The sequence below is a fragment of the Suhomyces tanzawaensis genome (genome assembly GCF_001661415.1).
Source record: "Suhomyces tanzawaensis NRRL Y-17324 unplaced genomic scaffold CANTAscaffold_8, whole genome shotgun sequence".
Lineage (NCBI taxonomy): Eukaryota > Fungi > Ascomycota > Pichiomycetes > Serinales > Debaryomycetaceae > Suhomyces > Suhomyces tanzawaensis.
In genome coordinates this window covers 79284-94532 of record NW_017963643.1, presented here as the reverse complement: position 1 = coordinate 94532, position 15249 = coordinate 79284, and the positions used below count along the sequence as shown (strand labels likewise).

Sequence of the window (15249 nt, the reverse complement as noted above, 5' to 3'; positions counted from 1 at the left end):
GCAGTAAGAGTCATGGCTCCAGCCAGTATTTCTTTTCATTGAAAACCCCCATTTTCTGTACTGCCCTACTCCATTATTTGTGCTCATAGTGGTCGCACTAAAAACCAAAATATCGGAGTCCCAAACGCTACCTCCAAAACCCAAACCATCACCTCCCTTCAATGTCGACCCACCACCCGACATTTGGCCGTTCTTCAGGCATTGGGAGCGTGTTCAAATCACTTACAAAATCGCTCAAGTCGTCACCCAACGTTCCTGTACAAATCAATCCACTAGTGGTGGGAGGTGGAGAAGATCTCCAGAAACTCATCCAGCAATTGCAGTCGGAATCGCTAGCAGTACGAGCCAGTGCTGCATCCAAGCTCATAGACTGTATCAGCAAGTATGCCATCTCGTCCATCCCCGAGGTATGGTATTTGGTGAGGGATCTCTGTGATATCCGCATCTCTCCCAACTATCGTGCTGTGGCCGTGAAACTCATGGTCCAGTGTATCATCCATGCTGATAGCTCTGTGGGAACAAGACTCATGTTCTTCAAGGATATCATCAATTTCTGTCTGTTTTCCAAGCCAGACCCTGAATACTTGACATTCCTCCTGGCCATGAATGTCCTCACCAAAGACGGCAAAGACATCCAGGATTTCTGCATTTACGACGACTCGAAGAACCTTAACATATTCATAGAATCCACGCTAAACTGTGCTTATATCGTCAACGACAAATCACACGAGAAACTAGTAAAGACTCTCCAGTTCATCCATGACTGCTTGCATCACAGCTACGAAATCCTCGACGACACTCTCAAAATGGAAATAATGGTCAGAATGCTCGAAATAGGCTCGCATACAGGCAATATCACCTTGTTGACCCTTGTTGTTGAGATAATGAGTACAGTCGTTGCTTCGGGGTCTATCAGTCTGGACTGGTTTGATGATTTGATAAGGTTCAACTGCTCCATCTATGCCTTGAATTTGGACCCAGGTTTATCCTTAACAATCTGGAGAGTATTTGATAATCTAATGGTCACAGACAGTTTCCAAGCCACCGTATTCAGTTTGTGTGAATGTGTTCAGAGCGCAGACTTGTACAAGTATCGGTCCAAAAATACTTTGGAAATGAACTTATCCACTCCATCGCTAAATGCGTGCATAGGTGCTATGGAAGTGATTAGCAAACTTCAAATCCTATGTGCTTCACAAGATAGCTCACGTATAGAGCCTTGTCATAATCAAATCCTCAAATCCACCAGAAATGCAATACTGTATAAAACTCCATTGATTAATAGTGCATATTTGAGGTTGTTTGATAGAATTCTTTCAAAAGATTCTTACCTCGAAATTTTCGGAATTAACTTTAATGGTTCATTCGACAAGGTCTTGCCATTTCAGTTATGGTACTCAGTCTCGAACTCCGTCTATGACGTGCTAAACGGGCTTCTCTCAAACTCGGAGCAAGATAACAGATACATACAATCTATTTGCCTTTCACTTCAATCCCTCTATGAAAACCACGAATTAAGCTCGCCAAAAGAGAAGCTAGTCAACTTCTTCATGAGCCATTACGAGCTGATTGCACAGGAAAACATTTTATTCATATTGAATTACTACAAAGAGGAAAAGCTTTGCTCTTTGTTGTATCCTTTCTGGAAAGATAACTGCATAAAACTATTGAGGTGTTTCTACTATGAAACAAGAGAGCCTGAAACCAAAATACGTTGCTTGGAAGTGATTAAAGATGCTTTCAGCACCTCGTTAACTGTCTTCCTGAAAGATGATATTAACTATGAACTTCTTTTCGACATTTTCAAGAAGTCTATACACGAGAGTGACGAAATGCTCCTTGACTACTTATTTGACAACTTATTCGCGTTTCTTGCCGTGCAGTGTCCTCTGGGGGTATTCAAGCAATTGTGTGATTCTTTCCAAGTATTGTTCGTTTTGCCGTCCAGATCACCTGCTCTTGACACGGGATTGAATTTCACTTCTATTGGTTCATTTACGTCCTTGGGCCATTCTCAGAAATCTGATCTTTACACCTCTCTGACGACTCCAACGGATCGAAAAAAGGTGACCTTGTCATTTATTGAGAAGTTGGGTAGGGCATTTGCTAGGCTGTTCGTTATTTCCGCCAACAGCGATAGTCTAAAGGCCAAAGAGTCATACCAATTTATTATCATGTTGTGTAACTTTGCTCTCCGGACGGGGCATATTGACTTAATTCTTATACTATGCAAATGCTTGATACGGATTAGGGTGACTGAAGAAGGTTTTATTTATTTTTCGCAGCCACAAGAGATGATTGGACTTTCAACCTCTTTCAAGAGAAATCCTCAAGATCCATCATATCCCAGTGACTTGAGCCAAAACTATAAGTGGATTTATCCTGAATCTGTGTCATATCTTCCTGAGAGATACTTCAATAAACCAACACGAAACTTACAACTTCAGAACAAGGGACAAGCTGATGTGCACAGAGAAACCTACATACATGGGTACAATAATATTAGAGAATATGATGATGATACTGAAGCTGCTCCAGATAAACACGTCATTGATCTATCGCCCTGGTTAGATGCAATTCTTCAGATCATGGTAGAATTCGTTGATTGGGAAGTGTACTCATTTATTTGGGCCCACTTTTGTCCCCAATTATCAAATATCCGGATATTCATGCATTATGATGAACAGATTTTGAGGCTCAAAACTATTATATGTGAGCATCTTACTTTGAATTTACCGAAGCAAGTGGAGCTTCCCGCGAACCAGGTGACGAAGGCTGATTTACAAGTCGTTTTGGTAAGAACTCTCTCTGCATTGGTTGGGTACCACGACAAATTTACAAAATATGATGAAGATCAAATTATTAATTCGTTAATCTTTGGTTTGGGGTCCTGGGAAAAAACTGCTATTCCGTGCATAAGTATTTTGACTGTATGCTGCTACGAATTTCCGTTGTCTATCAAGAAGTTTCTCTCAGTGATCCTAACCAAATTGCAAACCAGAGTTACCAGTGCATTTGCTAGTGCTCATACGCTAGAGTTTTTGACTTCGTTGATTCATATTCCCAAGTTGACATCCAACTTCACTATTGATGAATACAAAAGGGTATTTGGCATAGCGTTCAAATACATTCAGTATGCCAAAGACTTGAAGAAAAGAAAGCCTGTGTCATCCAATAGCTCACATATCCAAAAGCACGGTGAGGATGCGCAGGTTGAGTCCACGCCCTCGACTCAATCCACCGAACTCACTCCGATTCTCGCTCAGTATGTGTTGATGGCGTCATTCAATGTTATATCGAGCTGGTTTCTCAAGATCAATATGAATGACAGAAAGTCGATTGCTCCGTTCCTTGTTAAAAACTTGGTACTGTGCAGTGATGGAGGTGAGGGCCTCGATGACCAGACGGTAGGTTTCTTGGATTTCCTTATCCGATTTACCCACAGTGATTTACCACTCAATATCATCACCCACAACCACAGCGTATCCAGCAAGGGCAAGGAGGAGACAAGCTTGAACCGGTGGATCGTAGGGAATACCATCATTGGCATTGAAATCGACAATTCCACTGGCAGCTCCAAACTCAGCATCCGGAGGCCCACGGGGTCGGTGATGCTTGATTTCAAGCTCCATCACCAGGAAAAGGCGATCGAGGGCAAGATCCACCCCAACTACTATCTTCTCCAGCTTTTTGACAACATCGATCCGAGCAACAACGTCAAGCCTATTCCCATCATCGAGGACTCCGTGGTGCTCCGAGCACTCAACGTGTTGGACCGGATTCCCACCGTTGATTTCCACAAGATAGGCATTGTGTACATTGGACGAGGCCAGAGCACGGAGGGCGAGGTTCTACAAAACCAGATCGGGTCCACCAGCTACGAGGAGTTCTTGGCCTCCATAGGGCTGTTAGCACGGCTCAAGCACGCCAACCGCAGAATTTATGTGGGGGGGTTGGACACCGAATGTGACTACGACGGCGAGTATACTCGCTACTGGCGCGACAAGACCACCCAGATCGTGTTCCATGTGATCACCATGATGCCACGCGGGGCCCAGGAGCAGCGCAAGAAGGCTCATATTGGCAACAATTACGTCAACATCTACTTCGACGAGTCGGAGCTCCCCTACAACTTCAATCTCGTGCGGTCGCAGTTCAATTTTTTGAACATCCGCATTTCGCACCACACAGTAGGGGAAGCTTCAGGCCACCAACGGTTCTACAAGGTGCAGACCTACCGACGGCTGGGGGTGCCTGGGGTGTTTGCCACTGCGCACTTCAAGCTCATTTCCCAGGAGAACCTCGCGGTGTTCATCCGCAACTTGGCGATTGTCGCCAATCAGTTTGCCTGCGTGTGGCACGCCAACGGTAGCGAGAGCATCTGGTCCCAACGGGTGCGGCAAATAAAAAAACTCCGCGACAATACCGTGGAGTCTCGCCAGGCGTTGGGCGAGCACGACGAGGCCATGATCAGTAAGCTTGCGGGGCTTATGAGTGACTCGGGCCCCTAGTGGCATACTGCTACTCCCTACCAAGATTCTGCCAAGTCCCCAGGGTCCAGCCAGCCGCTAATCACAATCCGACAGCGCTAATCTCATCTAGATCGGCGGTCGCCTACGCACCGGTTCGATTGTTCCGCAACCCTGACAGGGTTCGCAAACGCAAGCCCGCGCTCGGTGATGGCACGTGTGACTCCTCTGGCAGCAGCCACCATGATAACAACTGTGGTGCAGCAAAAGAAAAATTACTAATCGCATCATTTATAACCGCCCAGCTGCACAAAATCCACGGTAGTCTTCCTACTACTAACATAGGTGCAAGTATAGCTGCCCCAAGTTAGACATCAAACTCCCCCACCTCCACTCTGGGATTATGCAGGGACTCCCGTTCGTGAGCGAAGGCTCCTCCACCCACAAGGCTTTGGCATCAGTAACTTCCACCCTCTCCAGCCAGAGCCTGGCCCTCGCCACCCTCGCAGAACAGTACCGCTCCGACGTGTACTCCCAGCTCAACCTCATCCAGTCGCTCCAGATCTTGTACAACACCTCCCAGGTCAATAGGGGAAAGGTGGTGGTGTGCGGCATCGGCAAGTCCTACAAGATAGCCAGCAAGCTCGTGGCCACCATGAACTCGTTGTCGATCTTTTCCTCGGCTCTCCATCCCGCAGATGCCTTGCACGGCGACTTGGGGCTCATTGACGAGTCCAAGGACTGCTTGGTGCTCTTGACTGCCAGCGGAAATACCCCTGAGCTCTTGCAATTGTTGCCACACATCTCCCCCGAGGTACCAGTGGTGTTGCTCACCTGCAACAACGACTCGAAGCTCTCCAACCACCCGCAGGTCAACTCACTCCTCTACGCCGCCTTGCCTGCCCATCTCAACGAGGACTCCATCCACGGCTTGCCTGCGCCGACCGTCTCAGCAACATTGTCTTTGGTACTTGCGGACGCCACCATCTTGGCATTGCTGGAACTCATCGAAGAAGACACATCCAAGAGAAAGAAGCTCTTCTCCATTAAGCATCCTGGCGGTTCCATAGGCGCGGACTTGAGTCACTTGAACAATAATGTCGCCATGAGCAAGTCCGCCTCCACAAACAGCGACAAGAAATCGTTCTCATCGCACATCAGCACTGCATCACTTCTTAGTCTCGATCAAATAAGGAAAGAATTACACACAACCGGTGGTCCATCTCCGGGGAGCATCAAGTCGAGCTTGAGTTCATTGAACTCCTCCGATGATGAAGGCGAACTTTTTGCCGTCAAGGCTCCTGCTGCATTTTCCATTTCCGAGAGAGCGAAGGCAAATTCCGAATTATCGAGCTTGATCCTTGCTGCCGACAAAAGACAAGTCTTGAAGACTACATTGCTGGAAGTTAAGCTGTTGAATTCTAGCCAAAGCGAGCTCAAAATCTTACAATGGACCTCGTTGTACGAGTACATCATTTTTGACTCCAATGTCAAGAAAATGGGCATCAGAACTAGCGATATCAGACAATTGTACAAGACACTCCACGAACAACGATCCACTACTTTTGGCATGAACTCTGGGTTGTGGCCCAAGTTTAATTCGAGCCTCCTTAACGCATTTACAGAAGTTGTTCTTGTTTGATCAATGGGGTGTAGATTTTACGATTCAGACAGGACCAGAACATATGCTGCCTAATTGAATAGTGTCCCATTAGTTTATCTTGTATATATTTAATTCGAACGGTCAATCAGACGATACATTTCGGCTTTATGTTAGGGACACTTAGTAATAGGCCTGAGATTGATAAGACAATAATAATATGAAAGAATCTCATTCGAATATTGCGTAATCGGAAATGCACCTTGGTAGCAGACGCGGAACGGGGATTGATTGAGCACGCGGCACATAACCATAACTACTCTTATCGTTAATGAGCCAATACAACTACTATTTTAGGACCTATTGCCGAAGTACTCGGTTCCGTGGGATTAAATTCGCCACTTAAGGACTTGTTATTCACTTATATGTACATTGAATTTGATAAAAAACTATATAACTCGTTAACTATAGACAATAGAAGTAGACACCGTAAAGGAAAGACAAGTATTTACATAAATTAAACATTAAGGGCAACAAAAATAATAAATAACGAGCTTGATTGGGGTTTGAGGAAGAGGGATTGAAGTCTAATTATTCTCGGCTTCGATTAAAGCAGTCTCGGCAACAATAATCATCTTTTCAACAGAAGCAAGATGCTTGCCGTAAGTATTCTTGGAAGAAATTTGTTTCAAGTATTGCCTCAATTTGACCACCAATCTTCTCTTTTCATCACTCTTGGCGTCAAAACCTTCGACTAATTTCTGGATCACATAGTTTGCATACTGATCCTTCATCATCAAGGCCAATGGTGAGTCATCGCTCACCAACTCCACATTGAAATCTTCATTTCCAAGCATTACTTCATGCAAAATTCTTCTCCTTTGGTCTATAGTACCAAACTTGATACATTTTTCAATCACGTTAGAAGCAAATTTGTGTTTCGAGAAGGTTACAACGGAACCCAAAACAACCTTAAGAATTTCTTCCCGATCTCTCATTTTGCCTCTTTCTAAGATGTGCTGCATGACGTAGTTACCATATTGGTCCTGGATCAAATAAAAAATAAATCTGTTGAGTTCCTTCAAAATCTTCTCCTGGTCCTCAATATTAGAATAATCCAACAATCTCTGAATAACTCTGCAACCATAAGGATGAGTCGAGAGATGGTATATTTGATTATTCAAACTTTCCAATACAAACTTGATTCTATCAAAGGGAATTCTTTCGATAGATTTTTGAATCACATGATTACCATTTTGGTCCTTGGCACAAATCAAGATATGATCTCTAAGTTCTTCAATGATTTTGATTTGGCCGTCCAAAGTGATCTCTTCGATAGCTCTTTGAATCACACGGCAACCATACATCTGTAATGATAATTCATAGATATGTCCTAACATGTTCTCCAAAAGCACATTTCTCTGAGTATTACTACCATGTTCAAAATATTTTTGAATAACATAATTACCAAATACGTCAGTCATCAATTCATAGGAGATATCTCTAATTTCGTTAAAAATAACTTCCTTCTCTTCTTCACTGGCATCAGGTAATTTTTGTTGAATAAATCTGGACCCATGTTGATCTTTAGTAAATTCGATAGCGTGGCCATAAATGTCTTTTAAGTAATATTCTTTACCCTTCGAATTAGAACGAACCTCTTCCAACAATGGAGATCTGTAAATATGATTACCGCCCTTACCGCCATTTTCATTATGATTATTTCTAGATCCACCTTTTCTCTTTCCACCAGTACCAGTAGTTGGCGCAGGTGGTGGAGGTGGTGGCGGAGGTGGGTTTCCTGCAACTGGGGCGTCGAAGTGTTTGACGTTGCCATCCAAAGGTTGCTGAACTGGAGAATGAGGCATTCCCATTGGTGGTCCTTGCTGATACATCGGATAAGGACTGAATGGGTGGAACATGAATGAGGCAGGAGGGGCTTGACGATTCATCATACCAATTCCAGGAGTGTGTACATTTCTCGACCCTTCTTTTGGTCTCCCTTCCTCGTCAAGCTGAACGTCTTCATTTTTCTCAATAGCCTCATCCAGTTGCTTCTCTTCATCAATTCCAGAAACTCCATATCCCATCATTCCGTAGATGCTAGGATCAATGAACTGAGGAGGTGGGGATGGGATAATGAAGGCAGGAGGGCTGATTGGAGGGATGTTGTTGCTCTTGGGACCACGGTTGTAGTGATTAAATGGCTGCTGAGCTTGCTGGGGTGGTGGTGGTGGAGGGACTGGGACGCCACCAGGAAACGAGTTGTCGCCCAAATATCCATAAGAAAACGCAGGAGTGAACGATGCAGCAGTTGCAGGGTTCCAGAAGTTCTGGGGCGCGTTGGTTTGGTGGCTGATGCGAGAGCCCTTATGATCCGACTGGAGGGAGTCGGACGCGATTGACAAGGCCGCGCTGGCTTGGATTGGAGAGGTGTTGTTGTAGTGGTCGATTTTCTCGCTGATGGACTGGTGCCTTGAAGTTCTTGGAGCGGGCATGTTCAAGTTTTCATTCAAGGACCCACGGGGAGAACCCAACAGGTTGAAGTCCAATGGCTTGATGCCATCGTTGTTGAAGCTGGTTCTTCTAGAGCCGGGGTTGTCCAAGGAGATGTTGCTGAGGCCGTTGGACAACTCGATTTCGCGGGTGGCGTCAGCGACCGACGAGAACTTCTGCAAGAAGCTGTCCTGAGGTGGGTGCCTGCTGGCAATCCCGCCGCTGATAGAAGCGGTACCAAAGTTCAACCGGTTATTGTTGGAGGAGTTCTGGTTGACGTTGTAGTTGACGCTGGAAGCGCCACCCACAGGGGCTGTAATCGCAGACAACGAGCCACGTTTCAACCCGAACAAGTTGCCGTCGATGTCGCTGCCGTCGTTGAACGAGAACCGTCTTTCCGACGTAAGCTGCGAGGGGTTGTTTCCGAGGAGCTTGGCCACTTCGGGGTCGACCTGGTCCAAGACGCTTCTGTACTGGGCAGAGGACCCTGAGTTGCTCTGGATAGGCGAGCCTCCGTTGTTGGACCATATGGTTTCGGAAGGCATGGTGTCAGACAAACACTGGGGGATGCTGGATCAGTCTAATACTGGGGTGGTTATATTGGTGGTACGCGTTGGCGCCAGTGGAATGGCGTGGGTCAATCGAGCGTGCTCGAGTGGGCTGTGCTGGCGTGGAGGTGTGGAGGTGTGAACGCCACCGACCGTTGGCTTGTTGATAGCCTAGTGCTGGAGGTTGAGGGGCGAAAGTGGCAGCGAGTGGGCAGTCAGAATTGGTCCCAAACTGCAAATGTGTCGAGGAGTCACGAGTGAGACACTGCGGGTTCGTAGACGAGTGGTAGCTGGCAAGTGTCCGAGGAGTGGTGAGATGGATTACCAACGGCGTTGGAGACAGATTCCTTGAGTCGTGGTGGGCGCCGAAATTTTGGAGACGGTGGCACAAAAACATTAGGCAGAACAGACAGGATCGCCAGCGGAACCGCACAGGATCCACAGTTGCACCACCAGGCCGTTGTCACCGTGGCATGTCGAGACTCACCAAAGAAGCCTCCCAGCGGCTCGCCAACCTCCTCTATGCGTCCACGTCCACAGAGGTGGCCTCCAAGGTGCCCATCGTCACCAAGCACCTCTATGGTGACCTGAACACTCACATCAAATCGGCCCTCGATGGGCTCATGGAAAACGAGTGGAACCAGATCCCAACGGAAGCTGCCTTGGACCTCGTCCCGGCAAACGCCCCCAAATCAAACATCCTCCAGCTCAAGTGCAACTGCTCGTTCTTGACCAGAAATGACTTCCTCAACTTGTTTCCCATCAACAGAGAAAGACGCTTCTTGCTCCCCCAGGAGCTCCGCGAAGGGCTCAAGTTCCAGGTGGTCAAGAAGAGAGACCCGTTGACGTTGACATTCGAGAACGCCTACTACCTCATCTTCCCCAACCACCTCCAAGCGTGTATCTACTACATGGAGACCCAGCACAAGGCCGTCAACGGCCTCGCGATGGACTTCAAGTTTGAGGAATTGTCCAGAAACAAGTTGAAGTACATAATGTCGCCCTTCTTGGGCCCAGACGGACTTAACTTGCTCCAATCTATGAAACAATCAAACGCCTTGAACAAGCATACCATCCAAAACCCCTTCCATGAATTCCAGACCCCATCCCAGCATATTTCCACCGAAAGTATCCTCAAGTATGCCCCCTTGAAATCGGAAATACTATCGCAGCTACTCAAATTGGAAGTCGATCCCAAAAGTAAGGATGTGAACCCCAACTACGAATTGTTGACTCAATTGACCGACGCTTCCACAAGAGCAAATTCAGTGCTAGTACGAAACCTTCCGTTTGGGTTGTCGAAGCATACCATACCCAGGCTCTTGTGGGACTATGACTTAGTTCGCAAATCCCCCATAACCACTATTGTGAATAATCCTGTCAAGCAAACACATATTCAGTTGATACGATTTGAAAACAGTGCTAGCTCAGAAAGGTTTGTACGCAATTTCCACGGTAAGAAATGGGACACCATGCAGCACCATCAAGATGAAAAGAAATTTTATGAACCAATATTATGTGAAATAGTCGACTAAAACCGTCCCATGCAAATTTGGAGTTCTGCCGTTCGATCGAACAACCGGTAGCTGGTCTGGATCTTCAGTAAATTTAATGCATGTATTAACTTGTATATACCTTTTCCTGTACAATAAAATATAACTACAATTCTGTCTGAGATTGGATTTCAAATCAATGTAGGAACGGACAATGTGCTCACTGCTATTGTCAGTCACTCAGACAAGCTGTCTAGAGTCTTCCAGCTGTATCTCACCAACTCCCATTCACTCTTTTCCTCGCTAGTCTTATTTTCGACGAGGACATATCTCTCCCAGATTCTTTTGTTTTTCCATATTATGATTATGCTATCATTTCCCGACCATCCAAGTACTCCAACATCGGTGCCACCAGTTGGGGTATGTAATAATGAGCCGGAAGTATTGAAATCAGTGTGGTATTGATTGGTATTGATCGAACAGAATGACCAGGTAGAATTGAAATAATTAGGAACTGGAATAGGAATTGGCATGCTTTTCAATAAATGTCTTCTGTTCATTGGATAAGTATTTGACCGACCAAGACCACTTATGGATGATGCGGGAGAGGAGGACGAAGACGACACGTAGGTGGGGTCGGACAAATTGAAGATGTGAAGGGTGTTTTTATCGGATAAAACCGCTAATTTTGAGTCGTTGTGGGAGAATTTCATGGAAGTGATGATTGCACGATCCAAACCTCTTCTAAATTCGTACAACAAACCAGTGTTGTGAGTTGAGTGGACTCTTATGATGGTGCCGGTTTCGGAAGCCGATGCAATCAAGGTTCCTGAACGGTTCAAAGCCAAGCACCTGATTTTGGACTTGTGTGCTTTGATGATACTCACGAGGTTCTTCTCTTGGCCCTGGGGCGAAACGTCCACCAATTGGATCTGGCCCACCTGCCTGCCAGGAAATGCTAATGTTTGGTATTTGTTTGTGTCCTTAGATGATGCAGAAGTGACCGACAGCAAGGAAGGGGAGGAGCTGCCACTGAGATTGAGGGAGGAGGGGGACGTAGAGTTGACAGACAAGTCGGCCAAGCCAAGATCGTTGTCGATAGTTTCGTAGGTGGCGAACTTCTTTGGAGGGGCAGAAAACCCGTACACCAACACCTGGTTCTTGAGCACCACGATGATGCGGATGCGCGAGAGCAACACATTGAGCACGGGGCTGGTGAACTCGAGACTCAAGCTGTTCTTCCGCTTGAGATCATCCCAGATGATCAATTTGTTGTTGGCGAACTTGGGGGTTTTGCCACCGCCAACCAAGGCCAAGTAGTTGGTTCTGTGGAGCATGGTGATGTGGCCAATACCTGAGCCGTACGACGGTGCCTGTGGGGCCTGTGGGGGGGCGTTGAAGGTCCGCTTGACCCGCAAGTCGATGGGGTTGGTGTTGTAGACAAGGAAGCCGTTTTCGTGGCCGATGGCAAAGCATCCCTGGTCCTGGTTGAAGTTGATGCACAAGATCCTGGACTCTCGGGACGGTCTAGACAATGGGGTGTGAGTGTTCATGAATCATAGGACACGAGGAGGTGGGGACGGGACGAGGAGAGCGGCGTTTGTGGCGGGAGGGCAGGACACGCGACGAGTAGGGCAAGGGTACTTCCGGGAAGGCCACTGGTGTTGGGACGCCTGGTGTGGAACAAGATTCCGATCCTTGGTATGAGGAGAAAAATCACTACAATTCCTGGCGTTTCCCTTGGACTATATACGCAGTTAACAACAGCGATTGTTAGTCAGGGGTGGCTAGTCCGATTGGGGGCGGCACGACGGGGCCTGCGCGATTAGTGGTGGGGCCAGAGACGGGCGCCTGGAGGGTGGGAGGCGTCACTGGGCAGAGGCCTGGCAGCTACGGGGCAGGTGGGAGCAGTGGCAGAAGCTGCCACATGTGTATTGTGTTACGGGGGGGTGGAGGTGGTGGTGGTGGTGGCAGGGGCCGTTTGGGAACGGTGCGGGACGGTGTCATTGCGCAGGAATGGTGGAGAAACCGTGGTAGGACACCGCATGGAAGCATGTAAGTGAACGCGAATAGGGGGCTTCGCGGGCGCCTGTCAAAAGCGGCTTGGTTGGCCAACGGGGAGGCTTGGGGCGGATGTTGATGGGCGTTGGACGGTGGAGTAGTTGGTTGAGGTGTTTCCGCATTAGGCATATTGTAACGATCCTGGCGGATTTACGTCTGCACCACCGCGTATCCTAACCGGCACTAGACGAGCCTGCGCGAATCGGGGCTGCCGAGAACGGTGATGATCTGGGGCAGTAGTCACCATAAGTAACGATGATAGGATAAGGAAGAAGATCGAGTTTGATGGAAATCTCATAACTAATCAGTCATGTGGGTGCAATGAAGAGCTCACTAATCAGGTGATAATGATAGATCTAAGTTAGGGTATATCGAAGCCAGATCTAATCAAGGGGGTAATGAAGATCTAATCATGTAGGTGTGTAATGTGATGATTCATAACGGCCCCGCCACTAGTCACTCTCGATATCCATCACTTCGTCGTCGTCATCGCTGGACTCTTCGCCCTTAAGCAACGCATTGGCAGCCGCATGCACATCATCCACACTGTGCTCGTGTTCCGACAGGTGGGCCTTCGTCTTGTTGGTCAAAGGCGTCAAAAACTTGCTCTTCTTCGCAGACGGTTTCTTGTGTTGGAGCGTGGGCAAGTTGAGCTGGAAGATGCGATCGGAATGATTAGCAAACAGGTCGCTGCTAGTATTGGCTTCAAGAGTTCTTTTAAGCAAGTCCGAAGCAACTGGGTCCGATGGTGAGATCGCCAATGCATCGTGTAGTATATCAATTGCCCGGAAATAGTTACCCAACTTGAGATAGATAAGCCCCATGGCAGAGAGAATATTGCAATCGTTACGGTTGCTGATTTTGAGGACCTGGTTGAAACAGTCTAATGCCTTGTATGGTTGGCTTCCCCTGCGATACACATGGCCCAAGTTGGTGTGAATAGAAATCCAGGTCTTGGAGTCCGAGTTCAAATACTTAGCTGCGCCCAATGCCTCCTGCAAAAACAATTCAGCCTTCATGAGATTATTCTTGTGAAAATTAATAACACCTAATTCATTGAGTAACAATGGATCAGAGGAGCATATTTGGTAAGATGCAAGCAAATACTCTTCAGCTAGATTCAAATTGCTCATTTGCAAATGTTGCATACCCAAGAAAAGATTAGGCAAGTGAGTCCCAGGGAACAATCTGGCTGCAAATGCATAAGCACTAATCGCTTGTTCATGCTCCCCTTCTGCTGCGAATGTGTGAGCAAATCCAATCCATGCATGCCCAAAGTTTGGATTAAGCAAGGTAGCTTTGCTGAAGAACTTTCTAGCCTCAATTATTTTGTTGATGGACAAGTAGTATATTCCTATCGCTAGCCAAGTCATTGGATTGTTTGCATGATTCTCGGCTAATTGATGTGCCTTCAAGAAAAGCTTATTCTTTCCTCCCAATTCGTATAAACAACTCAAGTAATTGGGAATGACATCAAAATTAAATTGATCCATGCTCAAAATTTTCTCACAAACAACAAGGCATTCATCAAAACTGCATTGGATATAATAGTAGTCAGCTTTGCTCAACAAAATATCACAATTCTCGCCCAATTCGTACTCCTCTTTCAAAATAGTTTCAGCTTCGTTAAACTTAGCAATATTGAGGTATTTGCTTAATTTCGATGTGTATAGCAACTTGATCAACTCGTCATTATCGTCGGCATCTCTATAGTTAAGTGTAGTAATAAACTCCCATTCCTCACTGGGTGTCATTAAGTTGTTAGATATCAATTCGTTAAAAGCTTCAAAACACTTGACATCTACTAATACAGCTTCCTTATAGCATTCTTTAGCTTTTTCGAAATTATTCTGATTTGCGTAAATCAACCCTCTCAAGTAGCACATTGATGCCTCTAACTTGATACCTCCATCGGCATTTCTGACCTGGTAATTGTCATCCTTGCGGAATGGATTGGACTCGCCAACTAGATCAAGAGCGTCTTCCCATAATTCCAACTTCACTAGGCACAAACTAGCCAAATACCTACAGCTGACCGATTTCTCGAATTCCGGTTTGCTGGTGAGTAACAGCTTAGCACGAAGGTAGCTTCCGTTATTGATGTACACCTGTGCAAGCCAGAAGGCATCGTTGGGATCGTCAGTCAACGCCAACACTTTATCCCCAATAAACTCAGCAGTTTTGTAATGATGCTGCATTAACGCATCGTGTCTCCAGAGACGAAGTTTCTCTGCCTGGGTCAAGGGCTCCAGTACCGTTGATAATCGACTGTGCTGCTGCGGAGGCTCTGTGGATGCATTGGCTTCTCCGTTTACCCTTTCTAAATTGAAGAACAGAGAGTGGTTTGATCCCGGGGTGTCAAACAAGGTCGATGCAGGGTTGGGTGGAGTGATAAATAGGTCTTGGCGTCGGTTGTTGACCATCGGCGATATGAACAACGTGGAGTTGTGCTGTGAAGGGGTCTTCTGGTTGTGCACCATTATGCCAGGACACTCAACTGTGTTACTCTTGGATCGGGGTGGTGGTACAAAGGGTAAGTTGCAAGTAGATCACGCGACGGTTGAAGCACTTGACGAATGAAA

At 46.6% G+C, this 15249-nt stretch overlaps 7 protein-coding genes across 7 annotated transcripts; 3 read left to right on the top strand and 4 right to left on the bottom strand.

The window, feature by feature from the left end:
* Positions 1–161: 161 nt before the first annotated feature.
* Positions 162–4511, top strand: TSC2 (Tsc2p; the record flags this gene model as incomplete). The annotated part of the gene is made up of 1 exon (XM_020210629.1): positions 162–4511. One exon carries the CDS (start codon positions 162–164, stop codon positions 4509–4511), a length of 4350 nt encoding a protein of 1449 aa, XP_020062101.1.
* Positions 4512–4562: 51 nt separating this feature from the next.
* On the bottom strand, positions 4563–4994 carry CANTADRAFT_320740 (uncharacterized protein). Its single transcript, XM_020208432.1, has 2 exons — positions 4987–4994; positions 4563–4933 (listed from the first exon to the last, which is right to left on the bottom strand). The coding sequence occupies exon 2, from the start codon at positions 4810–4812 to the stop codon at positions 4615–4617; it is 198 nt and encodes a 65-aa protein (XP_020062100.1). The 5' UTR covers positions 4813–4933; positions 4987–4994; the 3' UTR covers positions 4563–4614.
* CANTADRAFT_27405 (uncharacterized protein) lies at positions 4641–6240 on the top strand. Its single transcript, XM_020208098.1, has one exon. The coding sequence runs from the start codon at positions 4873–4875 to the stop codon at positions 6109–6111; it is 1239 nt and encodes a 412-aa protein (XP_020062099.1). The 5' UTR covers positions 4641–4872; the 3' UTR covers positions 6112–6240.
* Positions 6241–6383: 143 nt separating this feature from the next.
* On the bottom strand, positions 6384–9348 carry PUF3 (mRNA-binding protein). The gene has a single exon (XM_020208436.1). The coding sequence runs from the start codon at positions 9108–9110 to the stop codon at positions 6657–6659; it is 2454 nt and encodes an 817-aa protein (XP_020062098.1). The 5' UTR covers positions 9111–9348; the 3' UTR covers positions 6384–6656.
* Positions 9349–10905, top strand: CANTADRAFT_321000 (uncharacterized protein). Its single transcript, XM_020208435.1, has one exon. The coding sequence runs from the start codon at positions 9587–9589 to the stop codon at positions 10646–10648; it is 1062 nt and encodes a 353-aa protein (XP_020062097.1). The 5' UTR covers positions 9349–9586; the 3' UTR covers positions 10649–10905.
* Positions 10843–12159, bottom strand: CANTADRAFT_56692 (uncharacterized protein; the record flags this gene model as incomplete). The annotated part of the gene is made up of 1 exon (XM_020210614.1): positions 10843–12159. The coding sequence occupies one exon, from the start codon at positions 12157–12159 to the stop codon at positions 10843–10845; it is 1317 nt and encodes a 438-aa protein (XP_020062096.1).
* A 960-nt stretch (positions 12160–13119) lies between these two features.
* CANTADRAFT_8144 (anaphase promoting complex subunit) lies at positions 13120–15147 on the bottom strand (the record flags this gene model as incomplete). The annotated part of the gene is made up of 1 exon (XM_020211243.1): positions 13120–15147. The coding sequence occupies one exon, from the start codon at positions 15145–15147 to the stop codon at positions 13120–13122; it is 2028 nt and encodes a 675-aa protein (XP_020062095.1).
* Positions 15148–15249: the final 102 nt, after the last annotated feature.

Excerpts from the sequence above, each read along its gene's own strand:
- CANTADRAFT_320740 (XM_020208432.1), bottom strand. The coding sequence starts at position 4,812 with ATGTTAGTAGTAGGAAGACTACCGTGGATTTTGTGCAGCTGGGCGGTT.
- CANTADRAFT_27405 (XM_020208098.1), top strand. The coding sequence starts at position 4,873 with ATGCAGGGACTCCCGTTCGTGAGCGAAGGCTCCTCCACCCACAAGGCT.
- PUF3 (XM_020208436.1), bottom strand. The coding sequence starts at position 9,110 with ATGCCTTCCGAAACCATATGGTCCAACAACGGAGGCTCGCCTATCCAG.
- CANTADRAFT_321000 (XM_020208435.1), top strand. The coding sequence starts at position 9,587 with ATGTCGAGACTCACCAAAGAAGCCTCCCAGCGGCTCGCCAACCTCCTC.